Consider the following 26,899-nt stretch of genomic DNA (forward strand, 5'->3'; position numbering starts at 1 on the left):
AACAAGTGTTGGTAAGGATGCAGAGGAATTGGAATCCTCATACACTGCTGATGAGAATGTGAAATGATGCAGCCACAGTGGAAAACAGTTTGGCAGTTCCCAATAAGTTAAACACAGAATTACTGTAGAACAGGATTTCCACTCCTAGGCTTCTCCCAAAAGAACTGACAACAGGGGTTCAAACAAGAACTTGTACACGAATGTTCATAGCAGCTCTATTCACAATAGCCAAAAGGTGGGCACAACCCAAATATCCATCAACAAATGAATGATTAAACAAAATGTGGTCTATCCATACAATGGAATACTATTCAGCCATAAAAAGGAAGGAAGTACTGACACATTCTAGACCGTGAATGAACCTTGAAAACATGCTAAGTAAAAGAAGCCAGACACAAAAGGCCACATATTGCATGATTTCACTTCTATAAAATATCCAGAATAGACAAATCCATAGAGACAGAAAGCAGAGTAATAGTTGCCACGAGCTTAGGGAGAGGGGATAATGTGGAGTAACTGCTTAATGGGTACAGGGTTTCCATTTAGGGGGATGAGAAAGTTCTGGAGCTAGATAGAGGTGATGAGTGGACAACATCATGAATGTACTTAGTGCCAGTGAATGGTACATTTTAAAATGGCTGCAATGGTAAATTTATGTTATGTGTATTTTGCCACAATAAAAAAAATAGTGCAGTTATATTCAGATTACATTATTTAAAGGGATGAAATATATATGCCATTAAAATAAACCTAAACTAATTTCTCAGTCAGTGTAATTCTGGGAATTGCAGGCTTTTTAGAGCTGGTAAAGACCATAGAGATTGATTACTTATGCTTAGATTGTAAGGTTAGTTTGTTGACAATATTCAGTAACTTTCTAATTATCACAAATATTAGAATTATTCACCCTGTTACATGAAATTTTAACTACCAAGAGGTTTACAATTCTCCCTGACTCATTGGTTGGCATACTGACCCTGGACTCAAAAATCAACCTTGCGGAATCCAATCATGTCTGACTTAAAGCATAAACTGTTCTAATTTCTTTCCATTTCTAACACCATTGGCATTGGGGCCATAACAAATCACATAAATTCATTAGCCGACATGTTAGGATAAAATATAGTCTGCTTTTTTTCATGCTATAAATTATTATAAACATTAGTGTACAGAATATTTAGACTAAGAATGAAATAATAAATCAATATTTGTCCCATGAGCTATGCACAGACACCTTATCAATTTACCTTTCAAATATAGTTTTAATGAAGTAGTGACTCATTGCCATAGAGCTTTTTATAATGATTCTACTTAGTAAATATTTGTTTGCAGGAAGAAAGGAAAGAATTTTCCAAAAACCTAAAAAACATTTTTAAAGCAATTTTTCAGATTACAACGTTAAACTCATCTCTAGCTCTGTAAAGATATATGACATGAGATCTTTAAAGTTTCACTGTGTTTCAGGATTGTTCTTGAAGAGATACTCTGCCTATAATTGAAAGAAAGAAAAAAGACAAGTCAACAATTTAGAAGATACTACAAGATATTTATTAGTGATATATTTGTACTATTAATGTTTACAATTTAAAAATAAAAGTACATAAATCTTTTACTTTCAAATGAGTAATAAAAATCTTCTTATAAACTGTGAAGGTATTAGAGGCTATTTCCCAGAAACCAGACACACAATTTTTCTACCTCAACTAGCTTTCCATTTAGATTCAGGCATATTTTATTTTCAAATTGATATTTTTAAAAAATCCAAAACTTCAGTCTCTTACCAGAAAATCAATGGGATCATCCGGTCTGACCTTACAGCACTCATTCAGACCCTGCATAAGCGTTGGCATAACGTGGGTCATTAAATAGTTTCTCAGGGGAGCAGACTGGGCCTCTAGTAATTCTCTTCTCTTTTCGCTTCCTCTAGTCGTTTATTCTACAAATAGGACATTTAGGGGTGGGGTAAACAGACAGAAGGGGAGAACACTTTCACACAACTCACTCCAGAGTGCATCAGAACCAGATACTGCTCTAAATGTTCAGCATGTTATGATAAAGATGACATTTCCAGTCAGCGGAGAAAAGATGGTGTTATAACAACTGCCTAGTCATTTAGAAAATAATAAATTGGATCCCTACCTCACTTCTTAAACCAAAATAATTTCTAGCTGCCCAGATGAAGCAAAGTAAAAGAAAGAAAGGTAGAACTGCTAATAGAAAGTCTAGAAGGTATTGGTCTGGTGGATATGTGTTATTCCTTGCTCAGCATATGGCTCCCCTCTCTCAGGAATAATAATTCCAGATTTCCTTTGAGAAATCTCCCTTTGGTGGGACTTAAGGCCATCAGTACAGCCCACCTCTTGGCCATGGACATTCGTCAAGGCTGGGCACATGAGGCTGAGCCTAAGGATGACGCCAACATGGAAGGCAGAGCAGAGAGAGGGATCCCAGGTCCCTGGTGACATCATCTCAGCCACTATATCAAGCCTCACCTGAAGCTAGCCCTACTCTCCAACTTTTCTGTTCTGTGAATCCATACATTTTCTTTATTTCTAAGCCATTTTGAGTCTGCTTTTCTATCACTTGCAAGGTAAAGAGTTCTAAGTGATATTATTTGTTTGAAAAGATGTCTTTCCCAGCAAGACAGCAAACCCAGAAATTAAAATGGGAAAAAGATTGATGGATTTGATGACATGCAAGCACAAAACGCTTTTATGGCCAGGAAAAAAACACCATAAATGATGTTAAAAGATAAATGATGAGTGGAGAAAAACTATTTGCAACATATTATAAAAAGCTAGGATATTATGGGAGTGCACACTATTTGCCAGGCACTGGCTGCATATTTTTATATATATTAACTCTTTAATCACCATAGCAACTCTATGAAGTAGGTACTATCATCATCCTCATTTTACAGATGCAGAAACTGAGACGGAGAGTAACATGCACAGGGCCACATACCTGCAAAGAGAGTGCAGCGGGATCTGGACTCTAGCGACATAGCCTGGGAGACTCTTGTCTCCCGGGGTCATGCCTGTTTCTCTTACACGACCTTATTAGGAGCTGTTCTTGCAAAATGATAAGAAAAAGACACATAGCCCAAACAGGGGCAGAGAAAATACGCAACATGAGAAGAACTATAAATGCCTACCTAACATAGGAAAAGTTGTTCAATTACTGATCAGAGAAGTGAACACTAAAACTGTGAGATGGGTTTTTGTTTCTCAGATTGGTGTGTGTGAGCAAAATGGAGAAAGCAGGGTTGGAGGAGGTATAGGGAAACACACAGTCAGTATGTTAACTGGTTTATCCTTGCTGGAGGGCAAGGTAGAAACATGTATCAAAAGTTAAGCCATGTATAGTCTGACCTAGCAAACCTTAGGAATTCATGCTAAGAAGACAATCATGCACCCAAAGATGTGTGCATAAGGACTTCCTTCTTTCCTTCCTTCCTTCCTTCCTTCCTTCCTTCCCTACCTCCCTTCCTTCCTTCCCTCCCTCCCTTCCTTACCTCCCTCCCTCCCTCCCTCCCTCCTTCCTTCCACAAATATTTGTTAAGTGCCTGTCATGCGCCAGGCACTGTTGTAGGCATTGGAAATATAGTAGAGAACAACATACACAAAAATCCTTGTCCTCATGTAATTTAAATTCTGTGCAGCGAAAAGACAGTAAATGAGATAGATATACAAAATACATAGTACAGTAGATAGAATAAGTGCACAGAGGGAAATTAAGTATAAAAGGGGATATGACACGTTATAGGGAGGGGCAGGGGTTGATGTTTTAAACATGGTGTACAGGAAAGACCTCATTGGCAAGATGACTCTTAGTAAAGACTCAAAGCAAATAAGGAAGTTAGTCACGCAGATGGTTCAAAGAAGGGCACTGGGGCCTTACTTAAAATTGGGAAATATTTGGGGCAGGCCCGGTGGTGCAGTGGTTAAGTTCGTGTGCTCTACTTTGGCGGCCTGGAGTTCACAGGTTCGGATCCCGGGCATGGACCTATGCATTGTTCATCAAGCCATGCTGTGGCGGCGTCCCACATACAAAATAGAGGAAGATTGGCACAGATGTTAGCTCAGGGCCAATCTTCTACAGCAAAAAGAGGAAGATTGGTGACAGATGTTAGCTCAGAGCCAATTGTCCTCAACAACAACAACAACAAAAAATTGGGAAATATTAGAAGCAGTCAGGTCACAAAGGACCTTGGTGGCCACAATTAGGAGTTTGACCTTTCTGTAACAGTGATGGACAGCTTGTGAAGAGTTGAAACAGAGAATGGCCACAGCGGATCTGTAATTTAGAAGGATCGCCTGGCAGCTGCATGGGCACAGACTGGAGATGGACAAGGGTGGACAGAGTCAGGGAGACCAGCGAGAAGGCACCACATAATTCTGGCAAGAAACAATGACCCTGATCAGGAGAAGTGGAGAGCTGTGGGTGAATGTGAGCGCTATTTTAGGAAGCAAATAGGTAAGACTCGGGAATCTGGGGACTGAGGAGGGTGGAATGAAGCCAACCACCCAGGTCAGACGGGTAAGTGGAGGAAAATCAAGTGAAATGACAAGGTCGACATGCAGCAAATGCTACACCTTCACAGGGATGCGTATTATTACTACTACTGGCAATGGCTGGTTATTATTATCGTTATTATTTATACTAAGCAAAAGACCATGGGCAGCTTTTAAAAAATGATACATAGGACAAAACAAACAGAAACCAGATAAACAAAACAAACTTGTTTGGGGTATTTCTGTGACATTTCTCTATTAGCTGGATGGGAAGTGCAACTGGCCTAAACAGCTTTGCAGGCCCCCCCCTGCAGATTCACATGCACACACACATGCACACTCACCCACTCCTCCCAGCGAGCAGTCTTCTCTGCTATCTCCATGGCTTCCTTGTGCTCACGTTCTGCTTCCTGCATAGCCTCCTGGGCCAGGCTTTCCTCGGCCGCCCTCCGCTCCTCCTCTGCCTTTTCTTCATCCGTTAAACCGTAATTTCGAGGCTTCCCAATCTCTTTGATGAGCTGTTTGGTGGCAAGTCTGTTCTGAGCATCTTCAAGTTTCCCGACATCTTTAAATAGCAGGAGAGAGGAAGGAGATCAACGCACGCTTACATTCTCGGCCTGCTTTGCTGCTACAAATTTGTGACGGTGAATTGTGTAAACTACCACATTGGGGTTTCCTTTTCTAGCTGCCAGCACAGTTCAGAGTTTCTTGTCTCACTGGCCCATATCAGACCAGTGTCTGGGAGGCCCGGGGAGGAAGACTGGGGGTCAGGTCTCTGAGTGCTGACAGTCACTGTTGATTTGAGCGGGTGGGTGGGGGAATGGACCTCCTCAAAACGAATGAGTTCTCCATCCCTAGAAGCATTTAAGCAGAGACTGTGACACTTCTATGGTGGTTTCCACAGAAGGAAGTCCTGCCCTTGTTGGAGGCCAGGCAGGCTCACCTCCAGGTTTCTGTGTCTGAGAATCAAGGATTCTGGGATACGTTTTCAATTCATAAAAAAATTAACCATTTCAGTTAGCCTACTTGAATAGGAAAAAGTCCAAACTCCAGAATATCTGACTAATGTTAATATCAAGACCAAAAGAAGAAGAAAAAAGGGCGTGTTGTTAACAATGAATTCCCCCACAAAGTTGCTAAAGGAGTAAATTCTACATCACTCTCTTGAGTTTCCTGGGAAGGTGTCTGCATTTTGGTACCGGGCGTCTCCAGACTTTCCTCTGGGTAACCTCTCATCCTGGCCGGTGCACAGCCCCACTGTGCTCCCCTCCCCCACCCCCATGTTTGTACTGTTTCACCTTGACCTAGACTATGGGCCCTGCCTGGTTCTAACATTGGAAGAGGGGAAGACCAGGACCAATCTATCAGTTGGTGGGTGGAAGCAAGCCAATAAAAAAGCAAAAAATACCCCCCAAACAAAACAAAAACCCCTCACGTCTGCCACCTCCTTGTTGCCTGAGCTCTCACATATAAATGTATTTCTCCTTGATTCTTCTAGTAGAATAATTACAGCCTTCATGTGCTTGAAAGTGCTCTGAAACATTTTTGAAAAGGCTCACTCTTGGAGAACCAGCTCACAGAGAACAGCGCTGCCCCCAGCAATACTTCTGCCCTGACCCTGGGGCGGGGCAACTGCCCACTGGACGGGCATGGGCACCTGACCAAACCCTGACCTCCAGCTTGCCCTTCTAGGAATGTGGAATTAGGGTGGAAAGAGTCACGTCCGGCTCTTGGCTTTGCTCCCAGTGTGACATGGAAACTTTGGGGCTGTAGGGTGGCCCAACGTGGGCCAGAGAGGGGAGACAGGCGCCGGTCCAAAGAGCGAGAGAGTAAAGAGGTCCTGAGAAAGAAGTGGAGTCCAGAGATGCAGAGAGGGAATGCAGGTGCCAGCCTTTTTCCAGGGCCCCATTCCGGACCCTCTGGCCGGGCTGCATTCCTGACCTTGACACCCTCCCCCATGCCCATCCTTATGACACATTTCTGCCCTTTGCTTTTACGTTATCTCCGGTTGTCAGCGTGGAGATAAGACCAAACGTCACGGGTACGCAATGAGACAGGAACACGGTGGCCGCTCATCCATTCCTCCCCGTCATTTCTCTTTCTCAATGTTTCTCCCTGGGGCTCTCCTGATCTTTCCACAAATAATTTTTTGGGCTTAACTGAAAAGATGACAATCACTATTTTTGTGACATTTGCTCACCATTCTTTCCTAGTTCTCTAATTAAATAGGATAAACTACATTCCATATTGGTAGCTGTCAAATCCTTAGCTTTTACATATAAAACACGTGTCCAATATGCACAAGGCAAAACACAGTCACTTCTGAGATTGCAAAACAGAGAAGAATTTGCAGATTTGTAAATTGTGTTATCTTTTTATTTCTTAATAGGCTATCATTTTATGCCTTACTATTGGTAGTAAAAACAAAGTGACCACTTGTTGAACTCCTTCAATGTGCCAGACACTTCCTATCTCTTCTCTACCATTTGTAACAAGCCTACAGGCCAGGGATTATTGTCCTATTTCACAGATGAGAAAAATAAGGCAGAGCCAGAACTGGAGTCAGCTCTCTTGTCTCCTGCTGCTGTTATCCCTTAGCTCTAAGCCTCCCAATACTCCAGAGTCCCAGTGGCTCCTGAGGGTGAAGAGAGGCCTTGGGAGGCCCCAGGGGTCGCCACTAAGCTTCCACCAGGCTAGGGTTTCTCACCAAACCCAGAGGAGGAAGAAGTGTCAAGATCCAGAAAACTAGAAAGGAGATTCAGGGATTCACTGATCCAAGGCGAGTAGAAACAGCTATGACAGTGGAGATTTGGAGCCAGGAACCTTAACAATGACGGTGAGGTTGATGAGAGATCATGTTTCCTGAGTGCTTGCTGGGTGCTAAGCTCTGAGTTGTGTTTACAGGAAACAGGGAGGAATGCAATGAAGAGCTATTTGCTTTTCTGGGTAGCTATGGGGGTGAGCTGGCCGGTCTAAAGGCCCGGAGGGGCTCTGTGAAGATCACCAGTGCCCTGCAATGTTATGGGGACAGAATGCTGCCCTCAACGAAGCTGGGGAATGGTGCAAAGCATTCGGCAGCAAACACATGTATCTTTCAAGTGCCCTTAAAAAATAAACGCCAATTTGGTATTCAACTTCATAATATATCCATATGATTTCATATAACAATGACACCCCTCCACCACCCAATCCTCAAGTAGGACTCCCCAGGAGGAGTGCCCTGTTTATTCTGTGACTTCCCGAGCCCGGGCACCTGGTTATACTTCCCTGTCCTCCCCCAGCCCTATGACAGACGAGCACCGGGATTGCGGTGCTCTGGGGGTCATGACACTTGGCAGTAGCTCTCCACATTCCCATTATCCTTGAGTTCACTTCATACCAATATGTATCGGGTGGATTTCAAGTTCATCAAAATAGTTTAAGACAGTCTCATCTTCAGTATTGATGTCCCGGTGGTTGCTCAGAGCCCGGAGGAACCGGTCATGGCTGTAGTGGGTCCCCGCCACGATGCTCTCGGGAAGATTTATCACCCGCTCCTTCAGGAACTCATCCGAGGCATCCAGGGCACAAACGAATTCTGGGGAGAGGAAGAAGCTCCCGCGTTAACACAATGACAGTGGAGCTAACTAGCAGGTGCCGGTAGACTGGCCACTGCTTAACCAAAACCTCTGGTTACCAGCTGGAACACCTCATGTTGCCACAAATGGCCTGACAAATTGGCCTTGCTGCCTCTCATGGAGGATAAACACATGCAGATCACCCATACTTCCAGAGACCACCCTATGAGGCCCAACCAGTTGGTATTTTGTGAGATCTATTATTTTTCTTTCCCTCCCTCCCTTCCGTTCTTCCTTTCTTCTTTCCCTCTCTCCTGCTCTCCTTCCTTTTAATAAAAGCAGCAGAAATTGTAAATAGCAAATCTCTAATAACCCTGTGGGATCTATCTTCAGCCTCCCAGTCATTCCTCATCTTGCCTCCTTGCCAGCACAGTATCACAAGCTCTCAGAGATGCACGGCTATGAGTGAAATGCTCTAATTGCCGACTTGCCAAATGAACAAAACTGGAGACTCCTCTTGGATTTTAATTTTCCATAGATCCAGCTCTTTCCTCACTTAATTCCACTGGCTATGACACATCTATGTTCAATACAATACAGTTGGCCCTTAGAGAATGTTTGACACGTGGCTCATATTAATCATATTAATTAATGATGGTGATCATTTCACCCACCTGTGATTTTCTTTTAAATTATAAAAGTTATTGTTTCTCCAGCTTCTAATACAAGTTCAATGGATATTTCTTGAGTGAATGAATAAATGATTACAGTGTGGATCAGGGAAATAAACTTTCTAGGTGAGTTACCATTCTCAGATGTTCTCGATAGGACCAGGGTGCACTGGTGCCCAGATCAGTAGCCAGGTGTCTCGCAAATAACTTGCTATCTATAAGAGCCTGGCAGGGGCCAGGCCAGTGGTGCAAGCAGTTAAGTGCGCGTGCTCTGCTGCAGCGGCCCAGGGTTCGCAGGTTCGGATCCCGGGCGTGCACCGATGCACTGCTTGGCTAAGCCATGCTGTGGTGCCCTCCCATATAAAGTGGAGGAAGATGGGCATGGATGTTAGCCCAGGGCCAGTCTTCCTCAGCAAAAAAAAAAAGAGGAGGATTGGCAGATGTTAGCACAGGGCTGATCTTCCTCACACACACACACAAAGAAATCATAAGAGCCTGGCAAAAGTTGCGAATGATTTAATTTTTATTCTAAAATTGTATTGGTTTGCCACATAATAATGCCATTCTCGCTTAACTGCATTCTAATAAGCCTTCTTGAGTGGATGAGAAAAGAAAGCGAACCCGGCAGAGCCCAGAGCAGGGTATGCACATGGGGCATGTGGAACACATGTGAACATCATCTGCTTTGTGTGTTAACAGAGAAAACAAAGGCTGAGGACGGAGCTTATGGAATAACCTATAAATTCAGAACCACTATTCTACGTATTTTAGTTTAATTTAGATGCTCATCTTTGACCACTTGATTTTCATGAGTAGCTATATCTTGGAAAGGAAGTTAGACATTTGCACTCTCAAATGCTGGTATAGTACTTAAATTGAAATTATGTCAATAAATTCACTGGAAATTGAATCTATTTAAGCTTCATGATGTCAGACATCTAGATAAAAACTGAATAATTCTGTTAATAATCTAAGAATTTCAAAATATAATACTGTATCTTTTTTTTCCAGTGATTGGGGGATGGAAAATTCCAGTTAATCAAATATTGTGAATAATAAGTGATATACTTGGCTTCCAATTTTCAAGGAATTTTAATATGATAAAATATATTTCCCACTACATGGTATTTTTTTAAAGTCTTTTCTCTTTAATGATTCAGAGAAAACTTCAGGATTTTGCAGTATCTTGAGATAATTATTCAGAAGGTCTACTGCCCTTGTGCTGGCTAACTGTGGATAGCAAGTAATAGATTTCTGCCTGGTAAGATTGTACATAACAAGGAGGTGGAGGTCACTGTATTTGGCTATCTGGAGTTATGTGAAAATCCATGTTTTAACAAAATTTCCGTATTCATCAGGTAGGTACAACTTTAAACTTGTCTCCTTCAACTAGGAGATCTGAAAAGAATCAAGCTGGATATAGGCTAACAACAGTGGAAAAATGCACTAATTTATCAATGAGAGCTAATACCACCTAGGACTGGATTACCATAGATTCAAATGTTTCATCACTCAAATCAAGCATGGATGCTTATATTAATCATGTTTATTATTTTCTGTATCGAATGATGTTTCTACATCTTGGGGGGTCCTTACAGACCCAAGGAGAGACTGCCCCTCCCAGGGCTAGCTAATACCTAAAGATAGTAAACAACTTGATACTGGAAGCATGCCTCTCATAGGCGAGTCAACCATCCCCTTTATATAACTCACACACCAAGCCAATGTTTCCCTTACCTTAAATCATCCCAGGGCCAGGTACCAGGCCAATTAGAAGCCAAAGTCCACTGGAATTACTCACACTAGCCAGTTCTCTAAAAAAGCTGTTTCCTCTGCCCTGCCTTGACTTTCCCATGGAAACCCCAATAAAGGCTGTGTTCTGGACTTCCCTATCTCCTGACCAAGCCTGGTGCTTCCCCATGCAGCCCTGCATGGTGTGGCGTGCCCCCTCCTCTGGGGAAATGTGAGTAATAAATTCTTCTTTCAATGGCATTAACCTCTTGTGTCATCACTCAGTCACCTCCATAAATTAAAGTCCTGGGGTACAAAAGAGACAATGCTCTAATTTCTTTGAGGAAGATAGAAAATAACAACAATTTCTGGAAAGAGGGCAATTTACTGAGAACAGACTAAACATTCCAAGTATATTACATCTTACACATGTTTGGACTGTGTCCAACAGAGAGAGGGCAGCCCAGTGGACCATGATTAAGGACCATTCATCATTTTACTTCTGTGTCTCCATTTCCTCATCTCGTGGAGGGGTTTCATTAATTCTGTTTTTGGAGGCAGTGGAGTGAGAAAACCCGAGTTTGAATTTAAGCCCTCCCGTTTACCAGTGAAGTGGACTTGGATAAGCCTCTGGGCTTTAGCTTCTGGATCAGGTAAACGTGGGAGCAATTCCTGCCTTCCAGGATTGTGGAAAAGTTCAATGAGCTCATATCTCGTGTTGTGCTGGGCACATAACAAATGATGAGTTAAGCTACATTTTATCCAAGAGGATTTATGATGACGTTTGCAAAGAATGAATATTGTGCAGAAGTGATAAACTCTCATAAACCAGACAGACCTGATAATTTAGAGTAATCGACTTCACTTTTTAACTTTTTCTGAGGCTGATACATAAATTGATGGGAAATCTGAAACAACCCATCCCTTTGGCATTTCATGCTCCTGCCACAAGTTTCAAAGCCCTCAGACAAACAATAAATATCCATCCCTGAGGATCACTGCTTTCTGGTGGTCTCAGTGCTTCCAGAAGCTTCGTCAAAAGCTGCGCCTGGACCAAGAGGAGGAGAGGATTACAGCCACGAACTGACTCCCTTGGGGACTTTGACACAAGTGAGCAGGCCCTTCTGAGTTACAACCTTGTGCTAAGTTGCCGAAAACAGCTGTTCTTGTCTTCACCGTATGACCAAAAATTATTTCCTACGATTAGACCTCATGCAAATTGATTAAAAAAAAAACTTTTCACGTTCATGGCAAGGTCACAAGAAATGCCTGCTAGGTACTCAGTATATCCTTTTTTACGGAATAAGTTGTTTTTGCTTCCCTTTCAAGAGAACATTGTGAAACCTGTGTAAATATGTGATAGAATAAATTTGCTGTGGAGTTAGCATTGAACGGAAGAGCTTTTTACCTGCCCTGTCTCAATTCTGGATTCTGAAGGTCTCCTGGAAAAGATGAGGACGTTGCTAGCACCTAAAACAGAGCAGGAGGGAGCAGTGGTGGTCTGGTCCCTGGTAGTCTTGCCAACTGAGCCAGAAGTCAGGGCCTGAACAGGTCGGCTACGTTTTGCTTTATTACAGGCAGCAGCAGCAGAAATGAACATTCTCAAGGGGGCTTCTGTCCATTTCAGAGCTTTAATATCCCTGACATTTACCCCCAATACATTCTCTAGTTTGGAAGTTTGTGTTTAAGTGTATCCTTTTACTTTTTTCCTAAAAGAAGAGATCCACTTTATTAACATCAAAAAAATGGTTTGGGTAAAGAAGAGATATCAAATGGCATTCCTTTAAATACGACCTTGGAGAAATAGTTTAAACTTACCAGGTATGATTAGTTTATCAAAGGGAAACATTTTGCCTTTGACCTCTTCTTCCTCCTCCTCATCTTCTTCTAACAAAACAAAATATACGTCATCATGTTTATTATATGTTATTACTATGGATCGCTCAGCAAAAAGTTAAAATATTGTAACTCAAACTCACGATTGAACAGGTCTTTGGCTTGGTCGTATGTCTTTGGGAATCCGTCTAAAATGTAACCTTGATTCCTACAAGGCATAGATTTCAGCTTTTCTTTTATAAATTTAATTATATATTGATCATCTACTTGGCCTAATAAAAGGAAAAAAAATATTACTGTGGAATCACATTTTACGTAGGGGTTACATTCTTTTCTTTTTTCAAGATTTTATTTATTTATTTATTTTCCCCCCAAAGCCCCAGTAGATAGCTGTATGTCATAGCTGCACATCCTTCTAGTTGCTGTATGTGGGACGTGGCCTCAGCATGGCCGGAGAAGCAGTGCGTCGGTGCGCACCCAGGATCCGAACCCCGGCTGCCAGCAGCACAGCGCACAAACTTAACCACCAAGCCACGGGGCCAGCCCCAGTAGGGGTTACATTCTAAAGTCATCTCCAAAATTGTTGTGTAGTCAAAGTTACTATGGAAAATCTCTTATTTTTCCCTTAGAGTTAAAAATATGTGGTTTTGTATTTTGAACACTAGACATGAATTCTAATGCACAATAGAGTAGGAGAACCCCAATGAGCTTGTCTACAAGAAAGAGCAGAAGTGAATGCTTTTATGTGCACTTCCAGAATGTTCTTCTGTGGTCACAACTTTTGGGTTAAGTTGAATGAGGAACAAGTGGAGAAATCCAGAGTCTTCCCACTTACCAGTGGGGTTGTCTTGATTCTGTTTTGCTATTATGCCTCTATAACCTTAACAGATAGTAATAAACGCTTCTGTTATGAGAGTTAAGTGAGATAGTATTTATGTACGTTGCTAACACACGACTTATTAATAGTAGGTGCTCAAGAAATATTTGCTGCATTTGAATAAAATGAAACTTGATCAGACCCTTAAAGATACTGTTCCCTTTAAAGCTGTGGAAAAGAACGTGCCCCCTCCCCGCTCCGTGACTTTTCCAGTCTGCATTTCCAACCTTGGCCCACTGGACAGTTCCCTCTCGAGCCCTGGACGCTAGGTTCCTGAAATTGCTTGGGGTGGCTGAGGAGGGGAGTTTGTTCTAAAACTGGCACAGTGGTTAAAGGACGATATGATGCAGCTCCAACACAATATTCATTTATCATTCCATCGTAATTACTGAACAGCTATCATTTCTAAGACACAGCCCTGCCCTTACATTGCTTAGTGTACACATTAAAATAATGTAAGTTTTGCAAGTTTGAGAAGTTGATCTCCAAAGCTCTTTCTAGGGTATGTACTACACTTTTAGTTTATCGGCGGGTCTACATATAAAATAAATCATTTTTGGCCTTTTTTCCTATCACTCTATTTTTTTTTTTTAAAGATTCTATTTATTTATTTTTTCCCCCCAAAGACCCAGTAGATAGTTCTATGTCATAGCTGCACATTCTTCTAGTTGCTGTATGTGGGACGCGGCCTCAGCATGGCCAGAGAAGCGGTGTGTCAGTGCGCGCCCAGGATCCAAACCCGGGCCGCCAGCAGCAGAGCGCACGCACCCAACCGCCAAGCCACAGGGCCGGCCCAACCTATCACTCTATTAATGACAATAAAATAGTCTCTTTTGTTTTTTTTAAGATTATTCCTTTTTTAAAATTTTTTTTTTAATTTTTTTTTGTGTGTGTGTGGGAGGAAGATTAGCCCTGAGCTAACATCCATGCCAATCCTCCTCTTTTTGCTGAGGAAGACCGGCCCTGAGCTAACATCTGTGCCGATCTTCCTCCACTTTATGTGGGACGCCGCCACAGCATGGCCTGACAAGCGCTGCGTCGGTGCGCGCCCGGGATCCGAACCTGGGCCGCCAGCTGCTGAGGGTGAGCACTTAACCCATATGGCATGGGGCTGGCCCCTAAAATGATCTAATTAAAACACCTCTGCTTTCTTCTACCTTTCATTGCCACATGAATTATAAGGCAGTAATTGATTCAGAAAATAATTGTCTTTCAGAAATTTAAATATGGCAGTCGAAAAACATAATCAAAGGTATTGTTTAACTTAATAAAATTCCTTGAAATGATTTGACATTACTTCCCAGTAGAATTCTCAGTAGTGCAAAGAAATAAGGCCAAAAAAAAAAATTGTCAAAGGATTCACTAATACTCAAAGACAAGTTCTATTTAAGCAGTCTATTTTCAATTTTCAAAGGCTCCGTTGGTAAGGCAAAGGCACATACTCAGAAATCTAGCTTCGGTCCCCTCCAACTCATCCCTTAGTTTATTTCAGGCAGTGAATTTTGCTATTCATTTCTGTTTGCTTCAGAATATAAGTGTTCAGTATGCAAGAAGGGACCCCCAGCAGCGGTTTATGATAATTATGGACTGTGAGTACACAAAGGACCAAGCCCAAGTGCCTTTCTCTGGAGAACTGTGACCTCCTAGAGATACACCCGTGACCTGAGCCATTGATGAGCTCTGGGGAAGCGGACCGTCATTGCTTCTTTAAAATGAATGAACACAGCCCCACTGGGTAGCCTTTAAAACACCACACTGCTGTTGCTGCTTTTTTTTAAGTCTATCTTTCAAATACCAGAAATGTTTACAACGCTAATATTAACCCACATTCACAATTACTAAAACATGGTTTAAAAATAGCTCCAACCAAAGTTTTAAAATAATCCGTGCACAGTATGGGCACTATGAAGTGGATACATTTGCAGATGTTTTTCCCACCAACTTTTTATTTTCAAACTCACAGACGAGTTGAAAGACTATTTTAATCATCACCTGCAATCCCACCAACTAGATTCAATAACTCAACAGCACTTTTGAAATATATAAAGTGAGCAAAAAGAATCTATAGCTAGTATGCTCTGTGGTTTAACCACGCTTGTTTCGGCCGCACTGTCAGGGGCTTATGGGAGAAGATCTATGGGTAGGACACGGAGGTGCCTCACTGTGAGATTGTGCAACTTCTCTTGCTGGAATCATTGGAATCACATAATAACAAGCTGGGTCATGTGAGGGAAAAGTGAGCTAACCCGTGTCCTCATGCTGTGAAATTTCATTGTAGGTCCGTGCAGTGGGTTCAAGGATCTTGTTTTATCCAAACACAATCAAGGTCCATGGGCTAGTTTCAGGTAAATATGAAGAGGAAGGATTTTTGGAAGGAAAAAAATACCTTCCTAAGGTTAAAGGGGATTGAATGAACTATTCTAATCTTGTAGGAAGTGGATGGGCGGGCATACCAACTGGGAGAGGGGAGAGGAAGGGATGCTTGCTGTTCTGAAGACTCTCTGGTCCCCCAAAGACCACTTCCTCTGCTCCCTCCCAGCGCCTCTCTAGACAGAGGCTGCTGACCCAGGCTGGCCTCTCCTGCATCTGGGGAAAGAACAAGTCCCCTGCCAAGGGCAGGCCTTTCCTGAGCTTGGGCGCTGCGGTGACTGTTCTCAACTCGGTACTGTCTCTACTATAATTCTTGTTCTGTGTGGTCACCTCCCTGGGCATGGGAGCGCCCTGTCAGTACTTCACACTGTCCTGTTACAAGAGGTCCCTGGGTAAGACTTTTGGGTCCTTGCTCTATAAGTCTTTGCCAATAAGCATTGTCCAGTGTTTGTCTCCTCCCATTAGTCTGAATAATAGATGTTCTTGCCTTGCCTCTCCCCTAAGGACGGTTCCCTGCCCCCAGCGCATTGTTTCTGGCTTTATTCCTCAGGCTTAAAATGTACGCATACACTGCCCTCCGCCTGTAGATTCCTAAAAGTCCCAACCCCCACCCCTCAATGTGGCCTTGCCAGATTTCCCTCCACAGGTGTTCTCACAATGGAATGTTGTATCTTGGGGTTTTTTTCTTCTCCCCCAAATGGTGGGAGCCAGGACTCTGCTAGACTCTAAAACCTGGAGAGTGACCCCGAAATGTGTCCTGGGCAAGGAAGATGCAGTGTTATAGCTCAAAGTATTAATTTATGTTTTTTATATACCTTCCTTTTCCTCTGGGAAATCTCTCTGGGATTCTAAATGCCATTTCCTCATGGCCAAGCCCAGACCAAAGCTGAAACCAGGACTCAGATAATCAGCTGGCTTAAGTGGACACTCAGTGTACGGTACAAAACCATTTTCTCCACCCCCAAAAACTAGATTGGAGCGGCCCGGGGAAAGGAGGTAGACGGGGAACCTGGACTTCAGAGGAAAGCACGGAGGGAGCGGAGTCCTTGAAGATGAGTAGCTGGGAAGGGGACCACCTGGAGGGACAAGAGGGTGGAGTGCCAGAAGACAGAGATGGAGAGGGCAGTCCAGAGCGGAGCCTCAGGGGAAGGCAGTGGGTGGTCCTCAGCGGGTGGGTCTGTGAGGGGCCCACAGAAGCACAACACCAGAAAGGAGGAGCAAGCACAGATGCCATCCCATCAGTCCCCCAGGGCCAGTTTACACCTCTGTCCTTCCCCCCAATCCCCACTTGCCCCAGCCCAACCCTGGAGGATCAGAAACAGCCACCAGCAAGATGGGAGGAATAAGTAAGAGGAAAGAAACCAAACGTGCTTCAGGGCGCCGCCAGGGGTGAAACTCTACTGGATAAGAGTCCGAGCTATCGCTCACATTGGACTGGTCTATAGACGATCCTAGTACAACCAGTTTGATGGAGGATCTCAACTGTCTAACTATAAAAACGAAATGGTTTTATTTTTCGAATGACTGCTACTGACTGTTTTCCTGCTGGGTAGCAAGCTCCCTTCGAGTTCCCATCTCAGTTCAAAACCCTGTTTGTGATTATTTGATTGGAATGGACTTCTTAAAGCATGAATCAACAAGAGGCTACTTTCTTATTATCTAAAAGTCGCAGTGGGATCTGCCCGAAATTCCATCCAAGGGTGGGGAAAGAATGAGTGCAGAGTTTGAGTTTAAAGTGACACTTTACTGTGATTACTTTGTTCAAAAACCTGGTTTAAATTACCAAGTGACTAAGACTATTTTTCCATTTATTTGTATTTCTTCCTGCATGAATTATGGGTCCATGTTGTTCATTTATTTTTTTTTGTATTTAGGATTTAGTGATTTTCTATTAGTTTGCCTGAGCATTTTATATATTAAGGATATTAACTCTGTCATATTGGTGGCAAATATTTTTTCCTAGTTTTTCTTTTGCCTTTTAATTAATGATATCTGATGCTTATAAAATATTTGTGACTAGACATTTGATTTTTTTTTTTTAACTTAGGGGGTTCTTTCCCATGCTATGGTCAGATAGTCACCAAAATGTTAAGGGTGATTTTTTTTCCTGGGGGATGAGATTATGAATGAAACTTCTTTGTGGTTGTTATAATTTCTGTACTTTACTTTCCATAGCAAACAAGTAGTCTTTCATAACGAGGAAAAAAAAAAACACCCCTATTAACAAGACCAGCACAGCCCTGTGCCGTGTGTGCATTACCTGAGTTCTGCTCCATGCTTTCCCTGATGCCGTCTAGGAGGTCCTGCGCATCTTCCACATTCTCTTCTTCCTCCTCCTCTTCACCTTCCTCTTCTTCTTCCCCTCCAGCCTTAGGTGTGACAATCGCTTCCTACATACCACAGGGATATTCAAATTGGAGGATGCTCTGCACTGATTTGCTACTCACAAATCATCTGGCAAGGGATCCAGGAAAAGCCTGGTACCCAAATACGCAATGCACTCAACGACAGGCGTTGTGCAAAAGTTGTCAGGATGCGAGTATCTACAAAGAGCTACGAGAGCCGGGGCCGGCCCCAATGGCGTAGCGGTTAAGTGCACACGCTCTGCTGCTGGCGGCCCAGGTTCAGATCCGGGCGCGCACTGACGCACCGCTTGTCAGGCCATGCTGTGGCGGTGTCCAATATAAAGTGGAGGAAGATAGGCACAGATGTTAGCCCAGGGCCAGTCTTCCTCAGCAAAAAGAGGAGGATTGGCATGGATGTTAGCTCAGGGCTGATCTTCCTCACAAAAAAAAAAAAGATGGATGAGAGCCTCGAGGGTTTTCTTTCTCTGTTTTAGGAAAATAATCTATTTCTGTGCTAATGCTAGAACTGCTTAAGAATCAACACTTTTCTAGGTATCCGGTAGTATCTTACTTGAAGGAAACACATTTTGTAGAAATCAAGACTTTTAGTGCTCACTTATGGAAATGTAGGTCAGTATCCACCATTCCCAATAAAATGATAAAAAGCAACTAACTGGGGAGAGGAAGGGAAGACAGACCACAGAGGATTTTTAGGGCAATGAAACTACTCCGCATGATACTATAATGGTGGTTACGTGTCATTATATATTTGTCCAAACCCATAGGTTGTACAACACCAAGAGTGAACCCTAATGTAAACTACAGACTTTGGGTGATAATGACGTGTCTGTGGGTTCATCAATTGTAACTACAGTCATATGTCACTTAACGACGGGGATACATTCTGAGAAATGCATCATTAGGCGATTTCATCGTTGAGCAAACACCATAGAGTGTACTTACACAAACCTAGACAGTACAGTCTACTACACACCTAGGCTATATGGACCATCGTTGTATAGTTGTATATGTGGCCCATTGTTGACAGAAATGTTGTTAATGCCGAGCATGACTGTAATGGCCCACTCTGGCGGGGGATGTTGATAATGGGGGAGTCTGTGTGTGGGAGGGGTAGGGGATGCACGGAAAATCTCTGAACCTTCCTCTCAATTTTGCAGTAAACCTAAAACTGCTCTAAGAAAATAAAATCTTTTTTTTTAAAAAAAAAAAGCAGTTAATAAACAGCCTGATAATACCCTGAGACACATACATTGAGAATTTAAAAAAACCCTCAAAATGTTCCAATTGACAGAGAGAATATGAGACATATTTTGAGCAACAGCTGGAGACAGACTAAATTTCAAGGGCAAGCCAGAAAGATGCTTCCATCTCACAGAGGAAAGCCCTGTGGGATTCTGTTTTCATAACTGGGGCCAACAATAAAATCCAATTAAAATGACAAATCTCTTTGTAGGATGCCGTGCAAAATTAGAGGCTTCTTACAAGACGAAGAAAAGCATTTTTCAAATAGAAAAATTCCCAGTAACGTAGTTAACAGTGTTACCAGTTTTGCTATGGCTTCGGAAATAACGTCCTTCAATTTAATGTGGGGCAGTTTGTAGTACTTGGACAATGCCTCGGCAATGCTGGATTTTCCCACAGCAGGAGGCCCGAGAATGCAAATCTTGATGGGCTGAAAGAACAGAATAAAGCTCATGTGGCAAGCTCTGAACCGTCTGTAGCCAGGCAGTGTTTTTTGTGTTGGGGTGTGCTTTTTTGAAAGTCTCCAATCCTGCAGGGTAACTCCCGCTCCTCCATCAAGACTCCAGAGTCACTCCTCCAGGTTTTTAATGAGCATCTACTACATACACTGACCCGGGCATGGGGGCATACAAGACTCAACAAGATGGGCTCAGGAATACCTCCAAAGTACCAAAAAGCAGTACTAGAGCATTACATGCTACCAGTTTCACAGTTATTGTGTTACTCCTGTAAAGATAACAAACGAACCGGAGAATTTTTGGTCCGATATAGAGGGTGCTTAATTTATTGCCTCGTGAATATTGTTTCCAGACTGAACTCAGTCTTCAATTGTACTTTCCTTTTTAACACAGTTAATTTATTCCAGTTTTTAAAAACACTCATTTTAAAAATACCACACTGTTTCTTCTGCTGAAAAAAATGCTTGAATGCTAAAGAAGCTCGTTCACATTCATAACCAGTGAGTCAATGTTTATTTCTAACAGAAATAAAAATATCAGTAACAAACAGTCATTTCTTTCAAAATGGTCCAAACAGTTGTGAAACTGAGGTCCAGTATTTTGCAAGGCAAATTTTAAAATTTAAAGTTTAAAAAATTAAAAAAAAAATCACGCCGATGAAGAGAACTTCCATTGGCAGAGTGCCATATGCTTAAAGATTACATAATTTCATCCACGAAGTTGACTATCATATTGTTACTACCATTTGTCAGACGAGGACACCAAGGCTGTGAAGGAAATAGGCAGGGACATTACAGAGGTGCTGGATGAGGAGTGGTGAATATGACTGATTAGGGACAGGCATTTTCAGGGTGATGGGAACCCCCAAGATGGCAGGCAGTGGAGGGAGCAGTGTTGGGAAAGCAACTCTGGAGCTGGGTCTGGATGGGCAGGGCTGGGCTCCCAGGTGGGCTTGGTGCATTCACCAAGGCCTGAGGTCCAGCTGTCAACTGAGCAGGTTCACGTGCCTCGTTCCATCCACACACCAAAGGCGGATCTGTCTCCCGGGATAGGCTCACCTTATCCAGGTACAGAACCAAAATGACAGTTGATTCATTTATAATGAGAAGGATGACTGCCACTGAACTCAGAACACTCCAGGTGCACCTGTCCGGGACATTTACTCCCTCAGGGCAGACAGGCATGGAGGGTTGTTGATGAGCTTTGATCAGAACAAGGAGAGTTAGATGAATGCACTGTGTAGTGGCATCGGGTCAAGGCGGCTTGATGCATCTTTCTCTGCAGCAGGGACATCTTTGCTTTGCTAAAGGAACTGGGATCGTGGAAGCCCTATGCTTGAGACTCCATCTTTTTGGATGTCACTGGTGTGGCACTGTCTACATTGCCCTCAGTACTGTTTTCTGTTCTATGCTGCTATGCTGACCAATGCCCCAGGGATGGATAGACTCTGTTTAATTTTTAGATATGCTTATTCTTTCCTTATTCCTTCTATCGTGTTCTGTCCAGTCCTGCTAATCAGGAACCATACGGTCTCTTTAAGGTGTCTTGTCTTATCTCCACTCTAGCTGTGGCTTGTTGTATAGTGGCCCCTAGGGGACAACACTAGTCTACCTCTTGAGTTGGGGTGGTGTGTGCCTTAGGATAGTCTCCCAGGACAGCCACCATGGGTATCTCAGATGCTTAGGGGTCATTGTTTCTTTTGCTAAGTGGTACATCTTTTACTTATTCTTAACAAGGCATGTTTTTCAGGAGAATATGGTTCTTAGGATACAATGGTGACACTGTACTTGCGTGTATGGAGTATTCCCATGCACGATGGTAACTATATGATGGCATCTGTAACTCATTTGCTACTCTTCAGTTCTCATGTGTTATCCACTTCCATCTTAGGAATGCTTTCCTGGGGTAAATCCAAAGCTCCGGGAAAGGGTGCATTCACCTGATTTCAGACGGGGGGTATAGAGGCTCTGCAGTTAGGCCATTCTTGTTAAGGTTGCATCCTGGGTAGTTTGAACCCCTGACTAGCTGTGTGACCTTGAAGGCTAAGGTCACATTTTTCTGAGCCTTCCTACCTTGAAAAGTTGTGATTGAGCTTACTATCATATTCAATTTGTGTCAAGCATAACAGTTATTATCTATGTTAACTTTAAAATTTTTAGGGCCGGCCCCGTGGCTTAGCGGTTAAGTGCACGCGCTCCGATGCTGGCGGCCGGTGTTCTGATCCCGGGCGCGCACCGACGCACTGCTTCTCCGGCCATGCTGAGGCCGCATCCCACATACAGCAACTAGAAGAATGTGCAACTATGACATACAACTATCTACTGGGGCTTTGGGGGAAAAATAAATAAATAAATAAAATTATTAAAATTTTTAATACAGTCATGTGTTGCTTAACAACAGGGATATGTTCTGAGAAATGCATCATTAGGCGATTTCATTGTTGTGCAAACATCATAGAGTATACTTACACAAACCTAGATGGCATAGCCCGCTACACACCTAGGCTACATGGTACTAATCTTATGGGACCACCGTTGTATATGTGGTCCATCATTGACCGTGATGTCATTATGTGGCACATGACTGTATTTGATTGACAAGTATTAACATAATATACATGTAGATTGCTAGACCTGGACAAATGGGTCAAATTTGAAAAAGAACTTGAATCTAGAAACTTGGACATTTGAAAACGAAAGTTTTTTCATTGGTGTAATTATACTAAAAGTTTCATTTACTTTGTTTAAATCAGAAGCTTAAACAGGAAAAGGTTATAGTTACCAATAATCCTCTGCTTTGCTTGTACTCTTTGAGGATATTGTTGATATTCTCCACAAATCCTGTTTGGGCAACCCATCGAATGTTAAAATTCTCCTTCACAAAGAACGCTTCCATTCTCAAGTTGACCAGTAAATGGTCAAGACACTGTTGCTAAGAGATAAAGGAATATTAGAGATTTGTCTTTTTTTCCTTCATTTTTACAGTTATAACAGACCAAAATCACTGCAGCTATTAACGAAAAAAAATATATCTTCACAAAACATGAAAGTCAATTAATCCAGCACTAAGCATTGATTGAGCGCCTACTGTGATACGTTGCGACACTACTAAACTCTCCCTATACCTGTTCTGTCATGAGGCGACATCCTGGCTCTGGTCATGAGACATGCAGCTCAAAGAGTGGGAAGATACTGGAAGTCCAAGCATGGATTTCTTTATAAAAAATGTCAATTGTATCTACTTTTTGTGAGGAAGATCAGCCCTGAACTAACATCCGATGCCAATCCTCCTCTTTTTCTTTTTTTTGCCGTGAGGAAGGTTGGCCCTGAGCTAACATCCGTGCCCATCTTCCTCCACTTTATATGGGACGCCGCCACAGCATGGCTTTGACAGGCAGTGCATCAGTGCGCGCCCGGATCCGAACCTGCGAACCCCGGGCCGCTGAAGCTGAGCGCGCGCACTTAACAGCTTGCGCCAACGGGCCGGCCCCTGTGTCTACTTTTTGAATAGTGCAATCTCGTGGTTCAAAATCCAAAAGAACAAAAAGGATAGAGGAAAACACTCCCTTTGACCCCCATACCACCCACCAGTTCTGCTCCTCAAAGGCAACCAGTGATATCAGTCCTTTCAGAAACATTTGCAAATACAGTGTCTTGATGTAATTTATTCCTAAAAAGAATTCTATCCGAAAGCAAGCTCGAAGAGCGCACTGCATGTCTAAAACTATTGGTTTTTGTTGTAATGGCATCAGAATCTCAACCTCCTGTTTGAATCTTAGAAAGAGGGCAAAGAGAATAACGCCCAGTGTTTGTATAGCATTTTACATATCAAACAGCTTTCAGATACATTTTCAACCAGGACCTCTGAGGGCTTTTCAGAAAAGAAAACACACTCAAGCTCGCAGAAGAGAAGAGTAAGTTGCTTGAGGGTAGCATGTCTAGTTCTGCAGGAGGAGCTGAAGGTGAACTTGAAGCCAGGTATTCCGACTCCAAATCCCTCAAGAATACATTTAGGAAAACAGCAGAAGAAAAGAATCTCTAATATATACTAACTGTTAAGTCCTTGGTTAGGAAAGCATTTTCTCTGGGTATTTTCTGGATTCTCCCAGGGCCACTATTTTTACTGATGCACTGTTAGAGAAAAAGAGAAAGATTATTGGGTTTACCTGTAAGATTTTAATATAAAACTTCTCAAATGAATGTAGTTTTTATTTTTTATATATATTTTTTTGGTGAGGAAGATCAGCCCTGAGGTAACATCTGATGCCAATGTTCCTCTTTTTTTTTTTTTTTTTTGCTGAGGAAGACTGGCCCTGGGCTAACATCCACGCCCATCTTCCTCTACTTTATATGGAATGCCGCCACAGCATGGCCTGACAAGCAGTGTGTCGGGGCATGCCCGGGATGCACACCTGAGAATGCTGGGCCGCTGTAGTGGAGTGGGCGCACTTAACCACTGCACCACTGGGCTGGCCCCTGAAATGAATGTAAACATAACTGAATACAAAAGAAAATTTGCAAAGCAGAGAGGAGTGTACTGAGGGTATTCATTGGTTTATTTATTCCACGCATATTTAACAATCACCATTACATGCCAGGGCCTGGAGATGGAGATGAGTAATGCCTGACCCCTGCCCTCTAGGAGCTCCCAGTCTGAAAAGGGAGACAGATGCATGTACACAGACATGTAATGTTTGCAGCTCAGTAAAGGGGATGCTGGGAGTACAGAAGAGAGGCCCCTGCCTGTGCGGGAGGTGGGAAGGAGGCAGGAGGGTGCAGAGGAAGATATCTGAGCTGAATCTTAAAGATGAGTGGGAGTGGCCAGGGGAAGGGTAAGAGAGGGCCGCACTCACAGGGCTAGCTGGGCTAGAAGTGACAGGTGGCTCTAGCCAGAGCAGCCCGGACTGGAGAGGGAGCCCTCACAGGCCTAGAGTTCCTGGAAGCCACCAGTAGGTCTGGCAAACCTGACCATATCAATACTGTGGGGGAAATCCACAGACACATTTTAGGATCCCAGTGTGTCTGAGCCCTACAGTGGCCTTTCCTGCTCCCCTCTGTGCACACACTGGAGGAAGGCCGTTTTGGTTGTAATTTCCCAACACATACCCTGCAAATGCAGATAGTGAGTTTGGTTTTAAGGATATTCTGTTTTAGGAGTCCCTGGTCTTGTTAGCAACCCTGATTCCATAACTATAGTTTGGGGAGTAAAACGATTTAAGAAATGCCATCAAGCATGGGTTGAAATGGCTGTACCTTGACAAAGTCTTCCAGGGTATGAACAGACTCGTCCACAGCAACCAGGTAACGAAGCTTTGGCACGTGGTCTATTATGTTTTGTATCACTCTGCAGACCAACAGGGAAAATCATCACCGGAGGGAAAAAGCAAAAGAGAGGTGATAAAGTGAACTCCCTGAGCAGCACCCCCGTGGGCCAGGCCCGGTCTGTGGTGCTTTACGAAATTATCTCACTCCGTCTCCAACAAGGTCAGGGTTGGGAGGACGAGCCGCACTCTACAGATGGGGAAGCTGGTCCTGAGTTAAGTGACATTTCTTGGGTGGAAGAGTTATTGGGAAAATAGAAGGACCAGGATTTGAAGCCAGATCGATCTGGCTCTGGATTCATCTAGTATACGCCAAGAAAACCTGACCTCCGACAGGACTTCAGTTTGTCGACACAAATAATCCATAATCAATCTATAATCAAAATTGAGGCGAGTTTATTATGAGCCAGATCTGAGGACCAGCCTGGGGTCTTCCTTCCCCAAGGAACGAAGCACACCAAAGAAGTAGGGTGGACAGAGTGGTTATATACTGTCTTGGAACAAAGAGCACACATCACATGTGACAGGAATGTCCCTTTTACAATAGTCACGAGATTGCTTTGCTGGCAGAGCAGATCAGTGAACACAGCAGGTCAGTGGTCACAAGGTGAGTGGTCACAAGGTGAGCACGGCAGGTCAGTAATTAATCCGTAGTTCAGGGAGAGATGCTTATCTTAAAGGAAGTGCTGATATGGGGGAGGTTATATCCCTATCTTTAGGGGCATCATTCTTGTCTTTGGGACATAGTAAATGTTTAAAGCAGATGTACAATGCATGCTCAACAGGCCACGTCAGGCCCTTTCGGAAAAACAGGGTCAGACCCAATTAGTTTTAAAACAGATGGCTTCCTCATATACTCAAGTATATCCTGTTGCTTGTCATTTATTTATCAAGTTTATGAAGTCTGTCCACCCAGAGGCTCATTTAAGTCTCACAACAGTGCTTTGGGATAGGTGTTTCACAAAGTACGACGCAGATTCAGAGAAGCTGTGGCTCTCTTAAAGGACTGGTACAGGGACTGGGCCTGAGATTTCCTACCGTGGATTAATAACGATTGCCAACATTTCTGAGTGCTTAACTCTGTGTGGGGACTGTGCTAAGGGCTTTGCAGGTGTTACCCTATTAAATCGTCACAACCACTCTATCAGGTAGGTACTGTTATTACAAATAAGAAAATCAGACACAGAGAGGTTAAGCAACTTTCCCAAATTCACACAGGTAGCAAGAGGCAGAGCAGGGATTTGAATACAAATTAAAGAATTCCAGAGAGAAACAGTAGTGAACAGAAGTCTATCACGATGACTCGACTTGCCCTCCATTTTAGCTTCCCTTTCCGCAAAAGGAAAATAAACAAATGCACACATCTAAATGTCCATTTCTCATTTATTTCATATTAATTTCTCAGAACACTTCATCTTTTAGCTTCTTTCTTTGTTAAATATTTGACAATCTTCAAAGAAACCTGTAGGAAAAAATGTTACTGAAAGGGGCCCTGAGTCTTTCTGTTATGGGAAGAACTGAACTCTCTAATTTGTCTGTTTGGAGATAAGACGTTAAGGACCAGTGCTAAGGTTTTTTTGTTTTTGTTTTTGTTTTTGCTGAGGAAGATTCGCCCCGAGCTAACATCTGTGCCAATCTTCCTCTATTTTGTATGTGGGTGGCTGCCACAGCACGGCCACTGACAAGTGGTGTAGGTCCGTGCCCAGGATCTGAATCTTGGCCGCTGAAGCGGAGCGTGCCGAACTTAACTGCTAGGCCATGGTGCTGGCCCCCTGAGCATTTTGTTTTAATAATGTGAAAGATTTTTCCACATCTTTAAAAACTGATGACATAATTATGTAAAATCTCTGCAGAAAAGAAGGGTGCATTTCAGTCCCCCATGTCTGCTATAAATGTTGGCTGGAGCAGATCTAGGTTTTCTGTGGAGTTTGAAGCTTATACAATTCAGGGGATCCTT

The 26,899-nt window shown here is 43.0% G+C and overlaps 1 protein-coding gene across 1 annotated transcript in view; it reads right to left on the minus strand.

Moving 5' to 3' along the window:
- Positions 1-697: 697 nt before the first annotated feature.
- AK7 (adenylate kinase 7) overlaps positions 698-26,899 on the minus strand; it is a 58,811-nt gene continuing 32,609 nt past the window's right edge. The window contains 12 exon segments of the mRNA XM_014790525.2: positions 698-1,489; positions 1,782-1,909; positions 1,912-1,936; positions 4,859-5,079; positions 7,894-8,091; positions 12,292-12,360; positions 12,453-12,581; positions 17,817-17,946; positions 19,466-19,594; positions 22,404-22,553; positions 23,675-23,752; positions 24,875-24,965. Coding sequence (XP_014646011.2) covers positions 1,451-1,489; positions 1,782-1,909; positions 1,912-1,936; positions 4,859-5,079; positions 7,894-8,091; positions 12,292-12,360; positions 12,453-12,581; positions 17,817-17,946; positions 19,466-19,594; positions 22,404-22,553; positions 23,675-23,752; positions 24,875-24,965 — 1,387 coding nt within the window. The 3' untranslated portion in view covers positions 698-1,450.

Source organism: Ceratotherium simum, chromosome 24 (assembly GCF_057802395.1).
Source record: "Ceratotherium simum simum isolate JZ-2026a chromosome 24, ASM5780239v1, whole genome shotgun sequence".
Lineage (NCBI taxonomy): Eukaryota > Metazoa > Chordata > Mammalia > Perissodactyla > Rhinocerotidae > Ceratotherium > Ceratotherium simum.